At 50.6% G+C, this 16297-nt stretch overlaps 3 protein-coding genes across 3 annotated transcripts; 1 reads left to right on the forward strand and 2 right to left on the reverse strand.

Annotated features, from left to right (window-relative positions):
* Positions 1-818: 818 nt before the first annotated feature.
* VFPPC_06149 (DNA repair protein RAD16) lies at positions 819-4182 on the forward strand (the record flags this gene model as incomplete). The annotated part of the gene is made up of 3 exons (XM_018285237.1): positions 819-858; positions 915-3897; positions 3954-4182. 3 exons carry the CDS (start codon positions 819-821, stop codon positions 4180-4182), a joined length of 3252 nt encoding a protein of 1083 aa, XP_018142284.1.
* Positions 4183-4984: 802 nt separating this feature from the next.
* VFPPC_06151 (ornithine decarboxylase) lies at positions 4985-8960 on the reverse strand (the record flags this gene model as incomplete). Its single annotated transcript, XM_018285238.1, has 4 exons — positions 4985-5214; positions 5362-5738; positions 7565-8627; positions 8687-8960. 4 exons carry the CDS (start codon positions 8958-8960, stop codon positions 4985-4987), a joined length of 1944 nt encoding a protein of 647 aa, XP_018142285.1.
* Positions 8961-12766: 3806 nt separating this feature from the next.
* VFPPC_06153 (mitochondrial presequence protease) lies at positions 12767-15781 on the reverse strand (the record flags this gene model as incomplete). Its single annotated transcript, XM_018285239.1, has 1 exon — positions 12767-15781. One exon carries the CDS (start codon positions 15779-15781, stop codon positions 12767-12769), a length of 3015 nt encoding a protein of 1004 aa, XP_018142286.1.
* Between the last annotated feature and the right edge of the window lie 516 nt (positions 15782-16297).

The following is a 16297-nucleotide window of genomic DNA, read 5'->3' on the forward strand; positions in this document are numbered from 1 at the left end:
GGTTTGATTCCCAATTGCCGTTGTTCAAACTGCCCTTGGCTTCCCAGTGCCAATTTGAGGCGCGGCGCTGTGCCTTCGCGCAACTAACACGGTGTCAGGTGAGTGGCGTCCAAAATTTAATTGAAAACATTGGGCACTGTGAGTCATGCACGAGTTTGTGAGCATCGAGCAGAGCAGAAAATGATGGATACAGTGTGAACATAAATACACACGGTCTCTTTAACCCCTGGCCCCTGAGCACGTGCTTTCGTGTTAGCCTGGCAACGCGGCCAAACGCCGTTGCGACGCTTACAGGTCAGGGAGGCGTTCAGCGCACTGTGGATGGTGGCCGCAACTCACGGAAGGCAGTTTGCCTCCCGGAAAAAAGACGATTCAGTCAACCTGACTTTTCGTCCCTTGCAGTTCGACCAGACAGTTTTGCGTCTTGTGGAGAGCACTCAGAATTCCAGAGACCGGCAGAATTCTTGATGATTTTGACAACGCCGTCGTTGTTCCATCATCATTGGAGACTGTTAGGCATTTCGATCTTTCTCCGCCAGCCAATGCTGTGTTACTAGCCAAGCAATTGGGTGACATATTTCACTTGACTTGTGTTGCAACTGGGCACTCAGTCGTCCATCTCTCATTGTCGTTGCACTGCATCCCATCGTCAAACTCTATCCTTTTGTTTATCGTTTTACACAATAGCCATTTTTCTAGGCGACCACAGTGCCTTTTCTTTTCATTTCTTGATGACATTTTGCCGTCTTGTTTCCTGGGACCCATCACACTCTCTTAGTTGAGCCTCCAAGGCTTGAACCTAAAGTCGAGTCATCACAATGCCTCGCGGACGCCGTTCTGTTCCTTCTGACCTTCATGGTAAGTCGTCATCAATCCACATTTTGAACCTGATCCTCTTCTAACAGATGGTACAGACACATCTGGTAGCAATGCCGTTCGCCCAACTAGATCAGCATCATCCCGGCCAACCATTGATGACGAAATAGTCGTTTCTGGCGACTCGCCACTGGCAGTCAAAAGGCCTCGAGGAAGACCATCTCGTGCCTCTCTCCTGGCGAGTAATGCCAATTCTGCCGCTTCTTCGCCCGCTCCCCGCAATGAAGCAAAACCACGACGTGGTAGAGCTTCAGCAATTGGCAGCACCTCCGGCTCATCGGTCCCTACACCACAAGAACTATCATCTGATGGCGAATACTCCACTCCTGCTACTAGCAAGTTTCCTACCCCTCTAGCAGGAGATGCGTCTGCTTTTGCCAAAGCTTCAGGGCCAGTTTCTTCCCTAGAAGTACGATTGCCCGCCCGGTCCCAGGCCCAGGAGTCTGATAGCGACCGAGCACTTCGAAACAGCATCTACTCCATGAAATCGAACAAGGCAAAGATATCGGAAATAATTGACTCGGACGTTGAAGATGATGATTTTTCCGAAACAGCTCAGGATGCAAGAACTGCCCGCAGGTTACAGGCAGAAGAGTATGCAAAGGCTGATGATCAGTCTCTACAAGCTTCGTCTCTGCGTAGGAGTAGCCGGGCTGCAGCTACTGATTTTTCATCTCCTTTGCCTACTCGAGCTGCTCCCAAAAGAGGCAGAGCTTCAACGGGCTCGTCCAAGCAGTTAGCTCCACCAGCAAAAAAGAGCAGGATCATTCCAGATTCCGATGACCTTCCTACGTCTGACATTGATATGGACGCGGAACTAGCAGCTGCCGTCGCACTAGAGAGTGAACTCTCTGATCCTCCTGATCTTTCGGAAGATGAGGCATCTTTCGTGGACTCTGACGAATTGAGCGAAGTTGAACAGTATAAAGACAGCGAGGACGACGCGTTGGGTTCTTTCTCCGATGACGAGCCACTTTCAGCTAAGAAGAAGGGTAAGCAGCCAGCAAGGCCGAGAGCCCAAGCGTCAAAGGCCAAAGCACCAGCCAGACGACAACGAGTTCCAGCAGCCGCTTCGAGTTCCAAACGCAAGGCTTCCAGAGCTCGCCCGCCTGCATCCGTCGTCGTCAAGGACTCGGACGACGAAGACGATGCGGACGAGATCGCTAGTATCGTCTCGGAAATGAGCACGATCTCTTCCATCCCCACTGGCCTGAACTCTTCCAACTCTAGCGAAGGTGAAGAAGGTGTGTCGGAACTGCGGAGGATTGCAGCCAATCGTCGAGCATACAGATCAGGTAACAAGAGACGCCTCAAGAAGGAACGTGATAGGCTTGAGAATCACCACCCCGAAATTGTCACCATGTGGGAAGATTTGGAGAAGATGCCCGTTCTCAGGGTTGGCATGGATGCACAGCCGCAAAGCATATCAAGGCAGTTGAAGCCATTTCAGTTAGAGGGCTTGGCTTGGATGAAGGAAATGGAGAGGAGAGAATGGAAAGGTGGCTTGCTGGGCGATGAAATGGGCTTGGGCAAGACTATTCAAGCTGTGTCACTCATCATGTCGGATTATCCAGCCAAGGAGCCGTCACTGGTTCTCGTCCCGCCAGTCGCTCTGATGCAATGGCAGTCAGAGATCAAGTCATACACGGACGGTACTTTGAAGACTTTCGTCTTTCACGGTACCAATCAGAAGGCCAAATCTATTACGGTCAAAGAGCTCAAGGCGTACGATGTCATCATGATGTCGTACAACAGCTTGGAGTCGATGTACCGGAAGCAAGAGAAAGGCTTTAAACGAAAGAATGGTATTCACAAGGAAAAGAGTGTCATACACTCCATTCATTTCCACCGGGCCATCCTTGACGAAGCTCACAGCATCAAAACACGAACCACCATGACTGCTAAGGCGTGTTTTGCGTTGCAGACAACATATCGTTGGTGCCTAACTGGAACACCGCTGCAAAATCGTATTGGAGAATTCTTTTCTTTAATTCGATTCTTAAACATCAGGCCATTTGCTCTCTACCTCTGCAAACAATGCCCATGCTCGACTCTTGAGTGGACAATGACTGACGACAATCGCTGCACTCATTGCAACCATGCAAACATGCAGCACGTATCTGTCTTCAATCAAGAGCTTTTGAACCCCATTCAGAAATATGGCAACCTCGGCCCTGGTCGAGAGGCGTTCCGCAAGCTGCGGCTTATGACGGAACGAATTATGCTCCGTCGCCTCAAGAAAGACCACACCAACTCCATGGAGTTGCCCGTGAAAGAAGTTTACGTTGAAAGACAGTTCTTTGGTGAAGAAGAAAATGACTTCGCCAATAGTATCATGACGAATGGACAGCGCAATTTTGACACCTACGTCGCCCAAGGTGTGTTGCTGAACAACTATGCCAACATCTTTGGTCTCATCATGCAGATGCGTCAAGTGGCGGACCACCCAGATTTGATCCTGAAGAAGAATGCTCAAGGTGGGCAAAACGTACTCATATGCTGCATTTGTGATGAACCGGCGGAGGATACGGTTCGAAGTCGGTGCAAGCATGACTTTTGCCGAGCCTGTGTTTCTAGCTATGTCCGATCGACAGACTCCCCTGACTGTCCGCGTTGTCACATACCCCTGTCGATTGATCTGGAACAACCAGAGATTGAACAGGATGAGAACCTGGTCAAGAAGAATTCTATCATTAATCGAATCAAGATGGAGGACTGGACTTCGTCTTCGAAAATTGAACTTCTTGTCCACGAGCTACACAAGCTTCGCTCGGATAATGCATCTCACAAGTCTATTATTTTCTCGCAGTTCACGACTATGCTGCAGCTCATCGAATGGCGGCTACGTCGAGCTGGTATCACAACTGTAATGCTGGATGGCTCAATGACCCCAGCACAACGCCAGGCTTCCATTGAACATTTCATGAACAATGTTGATGTGGAATGCTTCCTTGTTTCTCTCAAAGCCGGTGGCGTTGCGTTAAACCTCACTGAAGCTTCAAGGGTGTTTATCGTTGACCCGTATGTTTGAACTTTATCCCATCCATAAGCAGGTTCAATAAGCTAACAAATCTCAGATGGTGGAATCCCGCCGCAGAGTGGCAGTCAGCAGATCGCTGTCACCGTATCGGCCAAACGCGCCCTTGTACAATAACCCGTCTTTGCATCGAAGATTCGGTGGAAAGCCGTATGGTCCTAATTCAGGAGAAGAAGACAAACATGATTCACTCGACGGTGAATGCGGACGACAAGGCCATGGAGAGTCTGAGTCCCGAGGACATGCAGTTTTTGTTCAGGGGTACTTGATCGTCAACGAATACGTGCATGGTTGACTTTAAGCCAAGGTTTATTTTGTTGCGATGGTACATTTTGCGCTGCATGTAAGGCATTTTGGCCTGCGAGCGAGGAGTTGTGGCTTTACTGTATGAATATGATGACATGAAGGGACATGGTATTGGCAACGATCGAGATACCTAGAAAGCCAAGAATTAATTGTGCGTACAAGCTCGTTCCATATGGTCGTGAGTTAGTGAACTGCAATAGTCGCCACAACGCTTTCCAACCTCCAAATGCAAACTCCAGTGCCTCCATGGCCAGATCGCAGTTGAACGATAGCCATCAGCACTACGAGAGTAGATAACAGTCCAGGGTTCATGGTAGCAACTCACAAGTCACAGGGCCAGAAACATATTCACACAAATGAATCCAAAAATGCGTAGAGGTTCACAAAGGAAATATGTCATTTTCCACAAGATTTTGTCTATGGTAGTAGCAACTAGGATAATTGATCAGCGTCGTTACCATGCCTCTCCCGAAAAAAAGAATCCATTCAAGACCCGTAAATTCCCATTTCACATTCAACGTGTTATTCATTTTTTTTTTTTCTTCTACTATCATCATAATAGACGAGTAAGCGTCATTACAGGCCCTTATTCTTCTTCATCTCACATCGTGACAAATAACCCCATGGTAATGGGGACTCATGAACCATTTTCCCCGAGAGAGTAAAAGAGGAAGATTTTGTTGTGGCAACGGGGGTATGTGTGTTTGTCATTGCCAGGTCGTCGTTCAGGTTAATATGCGTATGGTAGTTTGGCGCTTAACGCATTTAGAGCTTCTGCATAGCAACAACGTCGGAAGACTGGACGTAGTCCTCGAAGTCCTGGATCTGCTCCTGGAGCTCGTCCAGAGAGACCTTGTCGTCCTCAACGACGAGGTTAATCTGGAGCTTCTTGATGCCGAAACCGACGGCCTTGAGCGAGGAGGCACCCCAGACCAGACCGTCCTTCTCGATGCTACGGACGGAAGCCTCGAGGGCAACCATGTCAGTCTCATCATCTGTGATTTTGCTTGGTTAGTATTATACTTTTGGTGTTGCGAAATTTGAAATGATATTAATGTCGCCGCAAAACTCGAAAACTCTCATTCTGAGTCACACGGCGACAAATGACTGCATATTCGTGCAAACGGGACAGGAAAACGTACCCCAAGGCTTGACGTCAAGAGTGACAACAGACTTGGCAATGGTCTTGGGCTTGGCCTCCTTCTTCTTGCGGTACTCAGCGAGGCGCTCCTCACGGACACGAGCGGCCTCATCATCATCCTCGTCGTCGGAGCCGAACAGATCGACGTCGTCGTCGTCATCGGCGGCGGCAGGAGCCTTGGCAGGGTTCAGAGTAACCTCAGCGACATCGGGGCCGTAGACGGTGTAGGGCTTGGAAGCATCACCAGTGAGGGAGGCGAACTCATCCTCGAAGGTGGCGATGTGCTTGTACCAACGGGCGGCGTTGGGGAACTTCTTGGCGTCGGGGCTCTCCTTCAGGGCCTTGAAGCAGGCAACATCAGCCTGGGTGGCAGAGTAGCTGTACGGAAAAGATTGAGTCAGTAAAAGCTGTGCAGGAGAAGTTTGTGGTCGCACAGCCGATGAGGCTCATAAACCGTGAGAGGGGACAGCGGGGTTCCCGTGATGCAGCTGCGAATGCTTCACATTTCTTTGCGTGCTCGAATGCGAGGAAAATCAAATGCAGGCTATGTTTGCAAAAGCATCACAGCCCGGTTCCCGCAAGATAAATTCGCCAGGCGAGAAAAGAATTGCGAATCACCACAGTTATATTCCAAGCGGAGACGCAATGCAATTTTCGCATGCCGCGAACATGTCCTCAACTACCCCTCGACGCTGACAACAACAAAGGAGCACCATGCAAACAGAAAAAGACATACCCAACGATATAAGAGCGAGTCTGAACCCAGTTGTTCAGCACTATAAATCGCCATCACAGTCAGTTAAACCGTTGCACTAGTCGTTTGCATTGCATTCTGGACGAAAATTTCGCTTCGTGATGGGAACGTTGGCGGCGGGGGCGGGGGTTTGTCTTTGCCCGCCCGCCACCTCGATACGCATAGGGGAAACTCACGGGTCAGGCCAGCATCGGAGAGGAAATCGGTGAAGCCCATTGTGACGGATGTGAAGATTCGACGACGAAACGGAAGAAGTTGTCGAGGCTTGAAAGTGATGAGAATGGAAAATTGTTTTGGATGTATGGGGGAGATGAGTCGTAGAGAGGGGATGTTATTTTTACGGATGTGGAACCTCTGTGGTTTGGTCGGGCAATGGAGGGGTCAAGCAAGAAGACCCAGCTCAAACTTTTTTTTTCCTTCCTTCGCCTCTGGGTCTGGTCATGCAGAGATTGTTATGCCACCACCCACCACACTGGACCACCATACAATGACAGTTGGATGGGAGACCCCGCGCCACAACCCTACTCTCAGTTGTTCTCGCCTCAGGCATCCAGAATTTCAATGTTGGCCTCGTCGACTTACATCACTTCGTGTGCATTCTATTAAGCCAAGCGACTGGGCATCCAGCTAAAAAAATTACACAAAGCCCGTCAAAGATATTCAAGTATTTATTCTCAATTTTGATACCCAGCAATGTTTCAATAACTCGACCCGTGCTGTCCTTTCCGTCACCCTTCCATTCTGTTCGCCATGTATCTCCATCTGGGGCGGTGAAGTTGGGTCCCCAAAACTGCTGCCAGAAGAAAAAAAATTGGTGGGGCACTATCGACACCGAAACATGAGAGAAGTCAGGCACAGAAGGAAGGACCAGCTCGAGCTCCTTCCCCTCTTCCTCTGCGGAGCACAACCTGTGGCTGGGATTCTGAGTCTGAAGAATTTGAAGTTGGCTTGAGTGTGATCTGTTCACTTGCCATAGTAGTGTAGCTCCACCCAATGATCTCCATACACCACATGCATGCCATTGCTGCCGCACGTGCATGTTGATGCTTCTCATTCTTACCCCATGCGTTCTCTTACAATGCTTACCCAGGGAACTGAAACAGCTGTGATGCTCAGTGCCAAGAGAACAACGCCGTAGAGCCAATAGGCACATGTACTCTGCCAAGCCAGGCGTAGCTGGTCATGAGGAAACAAGTTGTCTCCCAACTGTTGGACAAGTCGAAGTCACGAGCAAAAGCAATAACCACATAAAACGACATTAGATTTGTGCATTAGTATATCTAGCCGTTACTCTTTTTAATTTCGTATATACCAAAAAGTTTATTCAAAAATTGAGCCCTGCGCAAAACTGTTCCCACCTCTTTTGTAATGGCTCACTCGGAGAATGTTAAATAATTGCTGGTCGGCATCGACGATCATGACAGCAATAGCCATGCAATGGCTGGCTTACATGTTCAGAAGAGCCTTGGCTCCAGCCTCGCTGCACACGTAAATGACATCGTGAGAGTTGGAGAACCCATTGAACTGCGTGGCCGAGCATTTGGTGTACGCGCCCATGTCTTCAAAGTAGAGCCAGTCACCAACGTCGAGGATGGTTTCGAAACGAATGCTCTCGCTAATACGGTCGATGCCGTCACAGGTAGGTCCCCAAACAGAGTACTCGACACCTTCGCCTGCGCTGCATGCGCTGGCCGACGGCGTGTCGTAAAGAGTACGTCCATTGGATCGCAGGATCCGAGCCACTGGGTGCTGGTGATCAAACATGATGCTGGAGAAGTTGCCATAGACGCCGTCGTTGATGTACACCATGTAGCCTTTGCCGTCAAGAGTAGGGTCCTCCACAGTACGGCGGGCAATGATGTTGCAGGCAATGGTGAAGGCCGTGGCGACGTAATAACGACCAGGCTCAGCAATGACGTCGATGCCATTGCCAGCAGGGAAGAACTCATCCAAGGCGTCACGCAGAACACCAGCCATCTGCTCAAAAGTGTCGCCACAAAAGCCACCGCCAACATCAAGGGTGCGCATAGAGAAGCCAAAGTCGGCAGCCTGCTGAAAGACTGTGTGGGCGTCCCGGACGGCCTTGTAGAAGGCAAGGGGGTCGGAAGCACCAGATCCCACGTGGAAACTGACTCCGACGACATTGAGGCCCAGGTTCTTAGCTACCGCCAGCAGACTCTCGGTGGTATCCATGGCAGCGCCAAACTTCATGCTGAGGCGGCAAAGGCTGGAGGTATCATCGGTCATGATGCGAAGGAAAAGTTCAGCCTCGGGATAGAGCTTTGCAATCTTGTAAAGCTCGTCGGCGTTGTCAAAGGTCATCTGCTTGACACCAGCATTCTTCACAAAGCGAACATACGAGTTCGTCTTGCATGGTTGAGCATAGATGATGCGCTCAGGGCTAGTGCCCATAGCCAGCACCTGTTCAATCTCTCCCTTAGAGGCGCAGTCGAATCCGGTGCCGAGTTCAGCCAAAAGGCGAAGGACCTTGGGGTCGGGGTTGCACTTGACGGCTATCAAAATTTTAGTCCTGGAGCTCATTTTCACCGAGGAGCGGTTGCAGGGGACATACCATAAAAGGGCTTGACACGAGGCAAATTCTTCTTCCATCGGAGATGCTGCCGATAGACCTCGCCAAGATCGGCGACGTAAAATGTATCCTCGTCGCCGGGTTCGCAGAGCTCATGGTCAACAGACTCGGCACGCTTGTGCAGAGCCTCGCCAATCAGCTGCTTCGGGTCAATTAAGCCATTGTTCTGAAGGTAGTCCACTGAGAGCGGTTTCTTCATTAACATATGATTATGAGTGACATGTTGCTGGTGGTTATCAAGGACAGCCGTTGCCATAACCATATCCCTAGATGTAATCCCAGGGGGAGAGTTGTCTTGAACGATGTGGTTTGTCGTGTGGGAGGAAGCACTTTGGTCTCGTCGACTTGTCTGTAGACAGGAGTTGACGAGTTGCTTGGGACAAACAACACGTTCTCAAAGAATCTCAGAGGAAAGCCGTCAAAAGAACTGACGGGTTGGCTGAGATATATAGTTGTTGTAGATCAAACACAAACTCACTAAGTGAGCTAGGGTAGTGTTAGGGGGGTCGGAACGGATAGCAAACTGTTCCTTCAGTGGATTGGCGAGGCCTCCTCGACTCTTCCTCGGTAAGAGGAAGAACCCCAGGGATCCTCCTATGCGGCAGCTGGTACGATTCCGAAGACGGCGGGTTGGGGGGCTGGTACACCGGTTCGCCGAACAACAAAAAAGCCTCGAGGAACTTAGGGCCTTTCAGCACGGAAGGCGGGAGGAGGAATGGCGTTGATGATGTGGGCAGTCTTTCGGAGACTGAAATCTTGGTCACTGACGAATGTAACGGCCTGGGGAGCCGTGGCGAAGCGGGTGCCTTTGAAGAGACCAAAGGCAAGTCGAAGGGGTTGTTGTGCTAGGACAATGCAAGCTCTGTAGCGAAAATTAGGTTAATACCTGGCTACTGCGGATAATACTTGGTAAAACAAAAGTGGGAGACACGGAGATGGTATGTGATGTCGTGCTGCCACACTATGTTACATCCCAAACCCAAGGAGATGGGACGGAATGTACAGAACTGTGTATCGAAGAGTAGGGAGCTGTATGAACAGACTACCCAAGCCGGAAAATTACTCAAGGACCAGCTCCCTAGAGCACCTGAATCACTGCCACTTGATTATGCTCGTGTCGGCGTGGCCAGTTTGACGGATGGCCGATGAGCGGGTTTGGCCCTCAGAAAGTGTGTACCGTGGGCACAGGCAAATTGGGGATGATGGTATGGAGTGACTGCAACACTGGAGAAGCGGCCAGACGGCCAAAGCCAAACTAACCTGAGATCGAGATTTCAGAGCGGTTGCTAAGCAATTGACGAACAGAAGCGGGCAGTCAGAAAATTGCCTCGCTATCGGAGTTGCGGTTGAGCGGATTATTGAACGATGTTGTCGAACAGACTGGGCAACAGAAAACAGACGGTGTCTGGTGAGTTGTGTGCACACTTCTTCTGTGGTCCAAGATGGAGGGGCACCGGTCAGGTTTTATTCTGGCGCAAACAGCCACAAGACCTCTCTCTGTGGTCTGGTTCTAAGGTTCTCGACGCTGGCCGGACTAGAGCTTGTTCTCGCCCACCAAAGTCAATACATGTACTCCGTACCATACTCCATGGTCTTGACCCGCACCACTCCCGCTTCTGCAGCCACACAGTCAGTCAGCCAGTGAACGGTTTTCGTTAGTCGTTCCTGCCTCGCCCGTCGTTCGTGCAAATGTTCAAAATGTTGTTGTCGTCAAAGACGCAGCTCCACTCATCACCGCCAAAAATTTTCGCTCACCCTCTTTTTCTTGACTTTGTCTCCAGTTTTCGCCTCCACACCGCATCCACGCTGACACTTTCGATGCTTTTCGTCGGCGCCTACTCCTGGCCATCAGCGTCATCAGCCAAGGGCAGCCGATGCCATTGGCAAATTGTGTTCGCGACTTTGGTACTCCCGTGTCCACTGACGGGCCATCCGGCCACCATTTTCAGGTCCCGTCCACCTCTCCGCGACGGGCTGAGATGGTGGTGAATTGCCCAATTTAATAGCTGACAAGTCATTGGTGTTTACCATCGGTGGTTGAAACCGCAGGCAGGCCGTTTATGCATGTCTATTGCAAACTAAAATCGATAAATGCAGGCAACGAGCACTAAATATGAGCGCCGAGCGATGTCTCGAGTCGACCCTTTGGCCTCACGGCTGAGTCCCTGTGTTTCTCATCTCCATTCCACGACATTGTCACACCAAACATAAGCTCAGAGCCGAGCCACCCATGCTCTCAGCGAAGTCAACCCCCAGAAAATATTGCGGATGCAGTCTGGTCTGGTGCCATGCTTCTGCTTCGCAGCGCTGATATGGCATACTTCGTTTTGCGGCATGTAGTGCAATAACGCTAAGCTTATACGGTCAATTTCAGTCTGTAAACTTTCCCACAACGACCATTTCCCACGCTACGGTACACCCTTTGTACACAGAGTTACGATTTGCGTTTCAGATCGGTTCCATGACGAGCACATCGGGCTGCGTCGATGAATGATAAATCGGCCGCTAGTGCTAAACGCTCAGGCATGTTGATGAGAACAGCACAAACCGTGGCCCAAACGCAATCCAAATCAGACGAGCGACTTTTCGTCTCCATGTCAAAATGCAGGGCTGGGTTCTGCTCCTCACCTTGCAGCAACTCGCGCAACGACATCTGTCCTCGTTGGTCAGTGTCCAACAGGTCTCGATCAAGAACGACAGCCAGTTCTACTGCTTGTCTGCATCCGTGCAGCAAGACACACAGGCACAGGCTGCTGGCGGCACAGGCGATTACACCACATATTCCTGTTCTTCCAAGGAGATGTGCTGTCTGTGAGATGGATGGCGTAATCGTGAGACCGGAGATGATTTCCAAGCATCTCGCAGGGTATCATGGTCATTAACACGCTCGGATTCTGCACAGGGCATGTCCCCGTATAACATTCCACCAGACGCCATATCGAACACTCAAGTCTCGGCTTGTACCAAGCTTTTTAACCGTATAGTGTTTGCAGCCAGAGTTGAGGGCTATTGCAGCTTGCACAGCTTCGGAAGTCAGCCGAATGATCGTCAATGGTTTCAAACCACTCAGGTAACGGCCGTGAATCATCGCTCTGTGCCTTAGCGTCATCTTGCTCACTTGCTTCCATGTGCCGGGTGCCTGGGAAGACGGCCATTTGAAACCAATGTCGATCTTTGTTGCTAAATTCGTGTACTACATGCACACCACGGACCTGTCCACTGATGTCACATGTACAAGCACTCTCAACCTCAGGACAAAGGATTTAATATGTTACTACAAGGCGAATCTTATTGTGTGTTTGATCTAATTCCAAAGCATGTTCCCTCCATATGCTTTTTAGTCCATTCAAACGTTTCATCGCAACTCTCCCTGCACGGTCCATGTTCACCAGGTTGCTTCAACGCAAGTCCAACGAAGTGTCATCTGCACAGAACTCTACGGAGTACCATGAGGTTACATTTTGTTGTCACCCGAAACCAACATCAATCACGTAATGCAATGTACTCGCTCTTTAGTCCGGCAACCCAAAGCTCAAGGACTCCGGCTCTGAGAGACCGAGCCACCATCCCAACACATCTAACTGCAGTCCAATAGTCCCCTCAGACAGATACCTGGTGCCGTTGGCGCCGCGGCCCTCTGCTGAGAAGGAACTGCGATTGGTTTAGTAGACATGCATTGAAACGGCACACTTTGTTCTTGCGTTGCTCTGTGATCTATCTGTCATTGATTATGAAAGACGACTCTTTCGGCAGATAGATGTATCGTATCTAAACGCGTCTTGTAAAAGCTATCAAGTCCTGCAAGGCACCATAAAACAAACCGGCATGTCGCCCATATATTACACTTTGGAGAATGTCTATCTATCGTGCTGCGTCTTTTTCTTGCATATGTATGCGGATATAGTCGTACACTCTTTCGTCATATTGTACAGCATGGCACAAAAAATCTAATTCATGTCGCAGCCACGCTATGTCGGGTATGAGCCGCCCGCCCACTGCGTTGATACAAGTCATATGCATGCATGCATGTTTGCTGCCTTTCAGCTAGCCTCGTTTGCGGCATTACTCGCCCACTGCGACATTCATCTCCTGCGTTTTCCATGAGTCGTCTACCCATGGCTGACGCTCGCCGAGGAAGGCTACGCGCTCTTCGCCCTGTTCGAGTGCGTCGACGAGATATTTCTGCGCAGCTTGCTTGACCTGGTCTTTTGACACGTCGAGTAGCTGCTCTCGCTTCTTCTGTCGCATTTCTTCGGTTATACCGGAGAGGAATTTGCCCATGCCCTCTTGGTTGACTGCCTTGGGTGCATCGACAGCCTGGAAGACTGAGATCTTGGCCTCTTCCAGATCGCGATCCGTCCACTCTTTATTGACTGCCCACTTCCCCGCGTTGCGCATAATGGTCAAAGTGTTCTGGGGGTTGGGATCGCGGTACGAGTAGAAGCCAAACAGACCATCCAGCGGTTTGTACATGGCACCGCCACCGTACGCGCCACCCTTCTCGCGAATTTCGTGGTGCAGGTGCTTGTGGGTAAGGAGCTGGGACAGAATCTGTAGCGGCGCACCTTCAGGTGCCGTGTACGACACTGTAGGTACTGACAGGCCGCCATAGTACACTTGGTACGGGAGGGGGAAGAAGGTCTTGCGGTCGGTGGGTAATCTCCGCGGCTCTGGGTTCTTCAAGTCCGAAACACCTTTGGGGAGGGCGTTCATGAAGGACTTAAGGGAACTAGAGTTTTTCGTCACACTTTCAGTGCCGCAGGTGATTGCTGTGCGCATATTGTCGCTTGAGAGCGCGAATCGTTGGATTTGCTTCAACTTGTTGATGACGTCCTCAAGCTTGTCGGACTCCGGTCGGCCAGCTAGTCTGGTGACTAGTTTCACCTGTGACAGTCCACCGACCTGCTGTCGCAACCATGCACTTCGAGTGAGGCTAGATTCAGCATAGCCCACGGCAAATCGATGGCCCGATGAGGCGATATCGTTGACAACGCCGTCCGCGGAAGCTTGGAGCAGTTGTCGAATGCGAAGGGCTGCCTCGGGGCTATCAAAGTTGGTCTCCAATACCAGCTTGTGAAGAATGTCAAACATTACGGGGACGTTTCGGTCCAATGCCATGCCCGTGAAGATGATGCCTTCGCTCGATGCCTCGTAGTTGGTGGGTGACGCCGTGGAGTGATATCCGACAGAGACGCCACCGGTTGACAACTTGATCAAGTCCTCGAGCTGCTCCATGGTCATGTCCTTGGTCCCAAGACGCATAATGCTGTCTGTGAACAGAGGGACAAGTTCTCGGAGGTCATCTGGCAGATTTTCCAGGGTATTGATAGCACGGAAGTAGGTCAATCCGTTCGTTGGTGCCTCGTGCCATTGAATAGCGGTGCCATTCTGAACCTCGTCGCGCACGATTACCGGCTCTTTCGTTCGTGGAATATCCTTGACGTGCACAGTTGGCAGACAGCTTAGATCCTCGGTATTTGTCTTGTTTTGTTCGGCAAGGAGTGCGTGCTCTTGTTGCTCGAACTGCTTGCGAGCTTTCTCCTCACCTCCGGCAGTCTTGATAGCGTCGCCAATCATGGTAGACAAGCGTTCTTGCTCTTCTGTTGCAAGATCCTCTCCAAACGTGGTCGACGGTGCCATTGTGAACGTGAGAGTGTTATCGTTAAGCAAATACTTGTCGACAAGGCTCTCGAGGTACCCGCCTTCCGCTAGCCTGGTCTGGAATGCCGAGATAGTGTCGTTCCAAGCAAGAGAGTCAAATGGGTCCGTTCCGTTGAACCACTTGGGCTTGAGTCTGTTCAGCATAGAAAAGCCAAAGTTGGCAGTCTTGTGCTTTAGGGACAGCTCCAGCTGATGTAAGGCGCCATCAATCTTGGTCTTGTCGAACCCATTGTCACGGGCCTGCTTCAAGATGTCCCGAACGGTTTCCTTCAGCTTGGGAACTTCGGCTTCCTGAACTCCGGTCAAACCAATCGAAAAGATGCCGCGCTTGGCCGAGCTATCATATCCTGCATTGGGGCTCCAGTCGGCGCCCATGCCAGTCTCAATAAGACCACGGTAGAGAGGCGAGCCATATCCGTCCATCAAAAGCGTAGACAGCAGAGCAATTGAGAATGATTCGACAACATCACTGGTATCTCCGGTAATCCATGATACCGAAGTCTTGTACTGACGATCAGGATCAACCAGGGGATCTGAAGGACCCTTTAGCGTTACCTCGCGAGGGCCCGTAAGCTTGACGGGTTCGTGGACCTCCTTATCGATTTGTATCTTTTCAAACGCCTGGAGTCTAGCGTCCAGCTCCTGCAAATGGTCGGCTAAGGGCATGTCGCCGTATGTGAACAGCTTCGAGTTGCTAGGGTGGTAATGGTCGGCGTGGAAGTTTTTGAGCTGGTCGTAAGTCAGGTCGGTAATCTTCTGGGGATCGCCACCAGAGTTGTTGATGTCCGGAAAGATGTGATCTTGGAAACGAATGTAGTATAGATAACCAGCGTCCGACATTTGACCCTTCATCTCATTATACACCACACCCTTGAACACTAGCTTCTTGCTCTCCTCAGTCTCTCCAAGAGGATTCTCCGGTCCGATCCTCCATCCCTCTTGGGTGAAGTCAGACTGTTTCAGGAGCGGATGCAAGGTAGAGTCCAGATACACAGACATGAGGTTCTTGAAGTCTTGTGCGTTTGTGGTCGCAAATGGGTAAAAGGTGTGATCAGAGGCGGTAAATGCGTTCATGAAGTTGGACAAGGTTCGAGGGAGCATCTTGAAGAATGGATCGCGAATGGGATACTTGCTGCTGCCACACAGGGTTGTGTGCTCGAGGATGTGCGGAACACCGGTATCGTCAGGCGGGTTCGTCTTGAAGCCGATGGAAAAGACATTGTTGCTGTCTTCTCTAGCAATGTGCAGGTAGTCGGCGCCGGTTTTGTCGTGTTGCAAATGCAGGGCCGTCAGTTCCAACTCTGGAACGTGTTTCGATCGTACAAGAGTAAAGCCGTGAAGTTTATCGCCCGGTTTCGGGTATTGTGACAGCTCGGTAACAGCTTTGCGGGCTGCGTTGGCAGCGTTTCGAAGCATGATTGTGGATAGTGTGAACGAAAACGAATGGAGTATAATACAATACAGTGGTACAGAACCAGAGTCTAGTAGGGATTCAAACACACTCGCTGCATCTAAAATGAATTCGAAAGTGAAGTGGGAACGACGTCGGAGTGAACGATTGAACTGGCAACCCTGCCTGAATGTTTCGCCAGGGACTCCGAGTGATGTCAAATACGGTGATCCGAATCGCGGGAAGTTTTAATGTCGGAGCCAAATTCGGATGGAGGCGGGTCTCTGGCGTTGAATGTTTGCAAAGTATTAGTCATGCAAGCACAGACTGAGGTCAACTGGTCATGATGTTATTAGGAGAAAGCTCGACAACGAGCAACGCAGTGGGCATCTACAGTACGGTCTGCGGCTTCAGCGGGAGAGTAGTGGAGCTCAGGGCGAATCGTCGGCGAATGATGGCTGGGCCTGACGCTATCGGGTTAGTGAGAGGCCACAAACTGATAGTGCATTATCCTTCTTTCACAACAATATCTGTAATGGCTC

The sequence above is a fragment of the Pochonia chlamydosporia genome, chromosome 5 (genome assembly GCF_001653235.2).
Source record: "Pochonia chlamydosporia 170 chromosome 5, whole genome shotgun sequence".
NCBI lineage: Eukaryota > Fungi > Ascomycota > Sordariomycetes > Hypocreales > Clavicipitaceae > Pochonia > Pochonia chlamydosporia.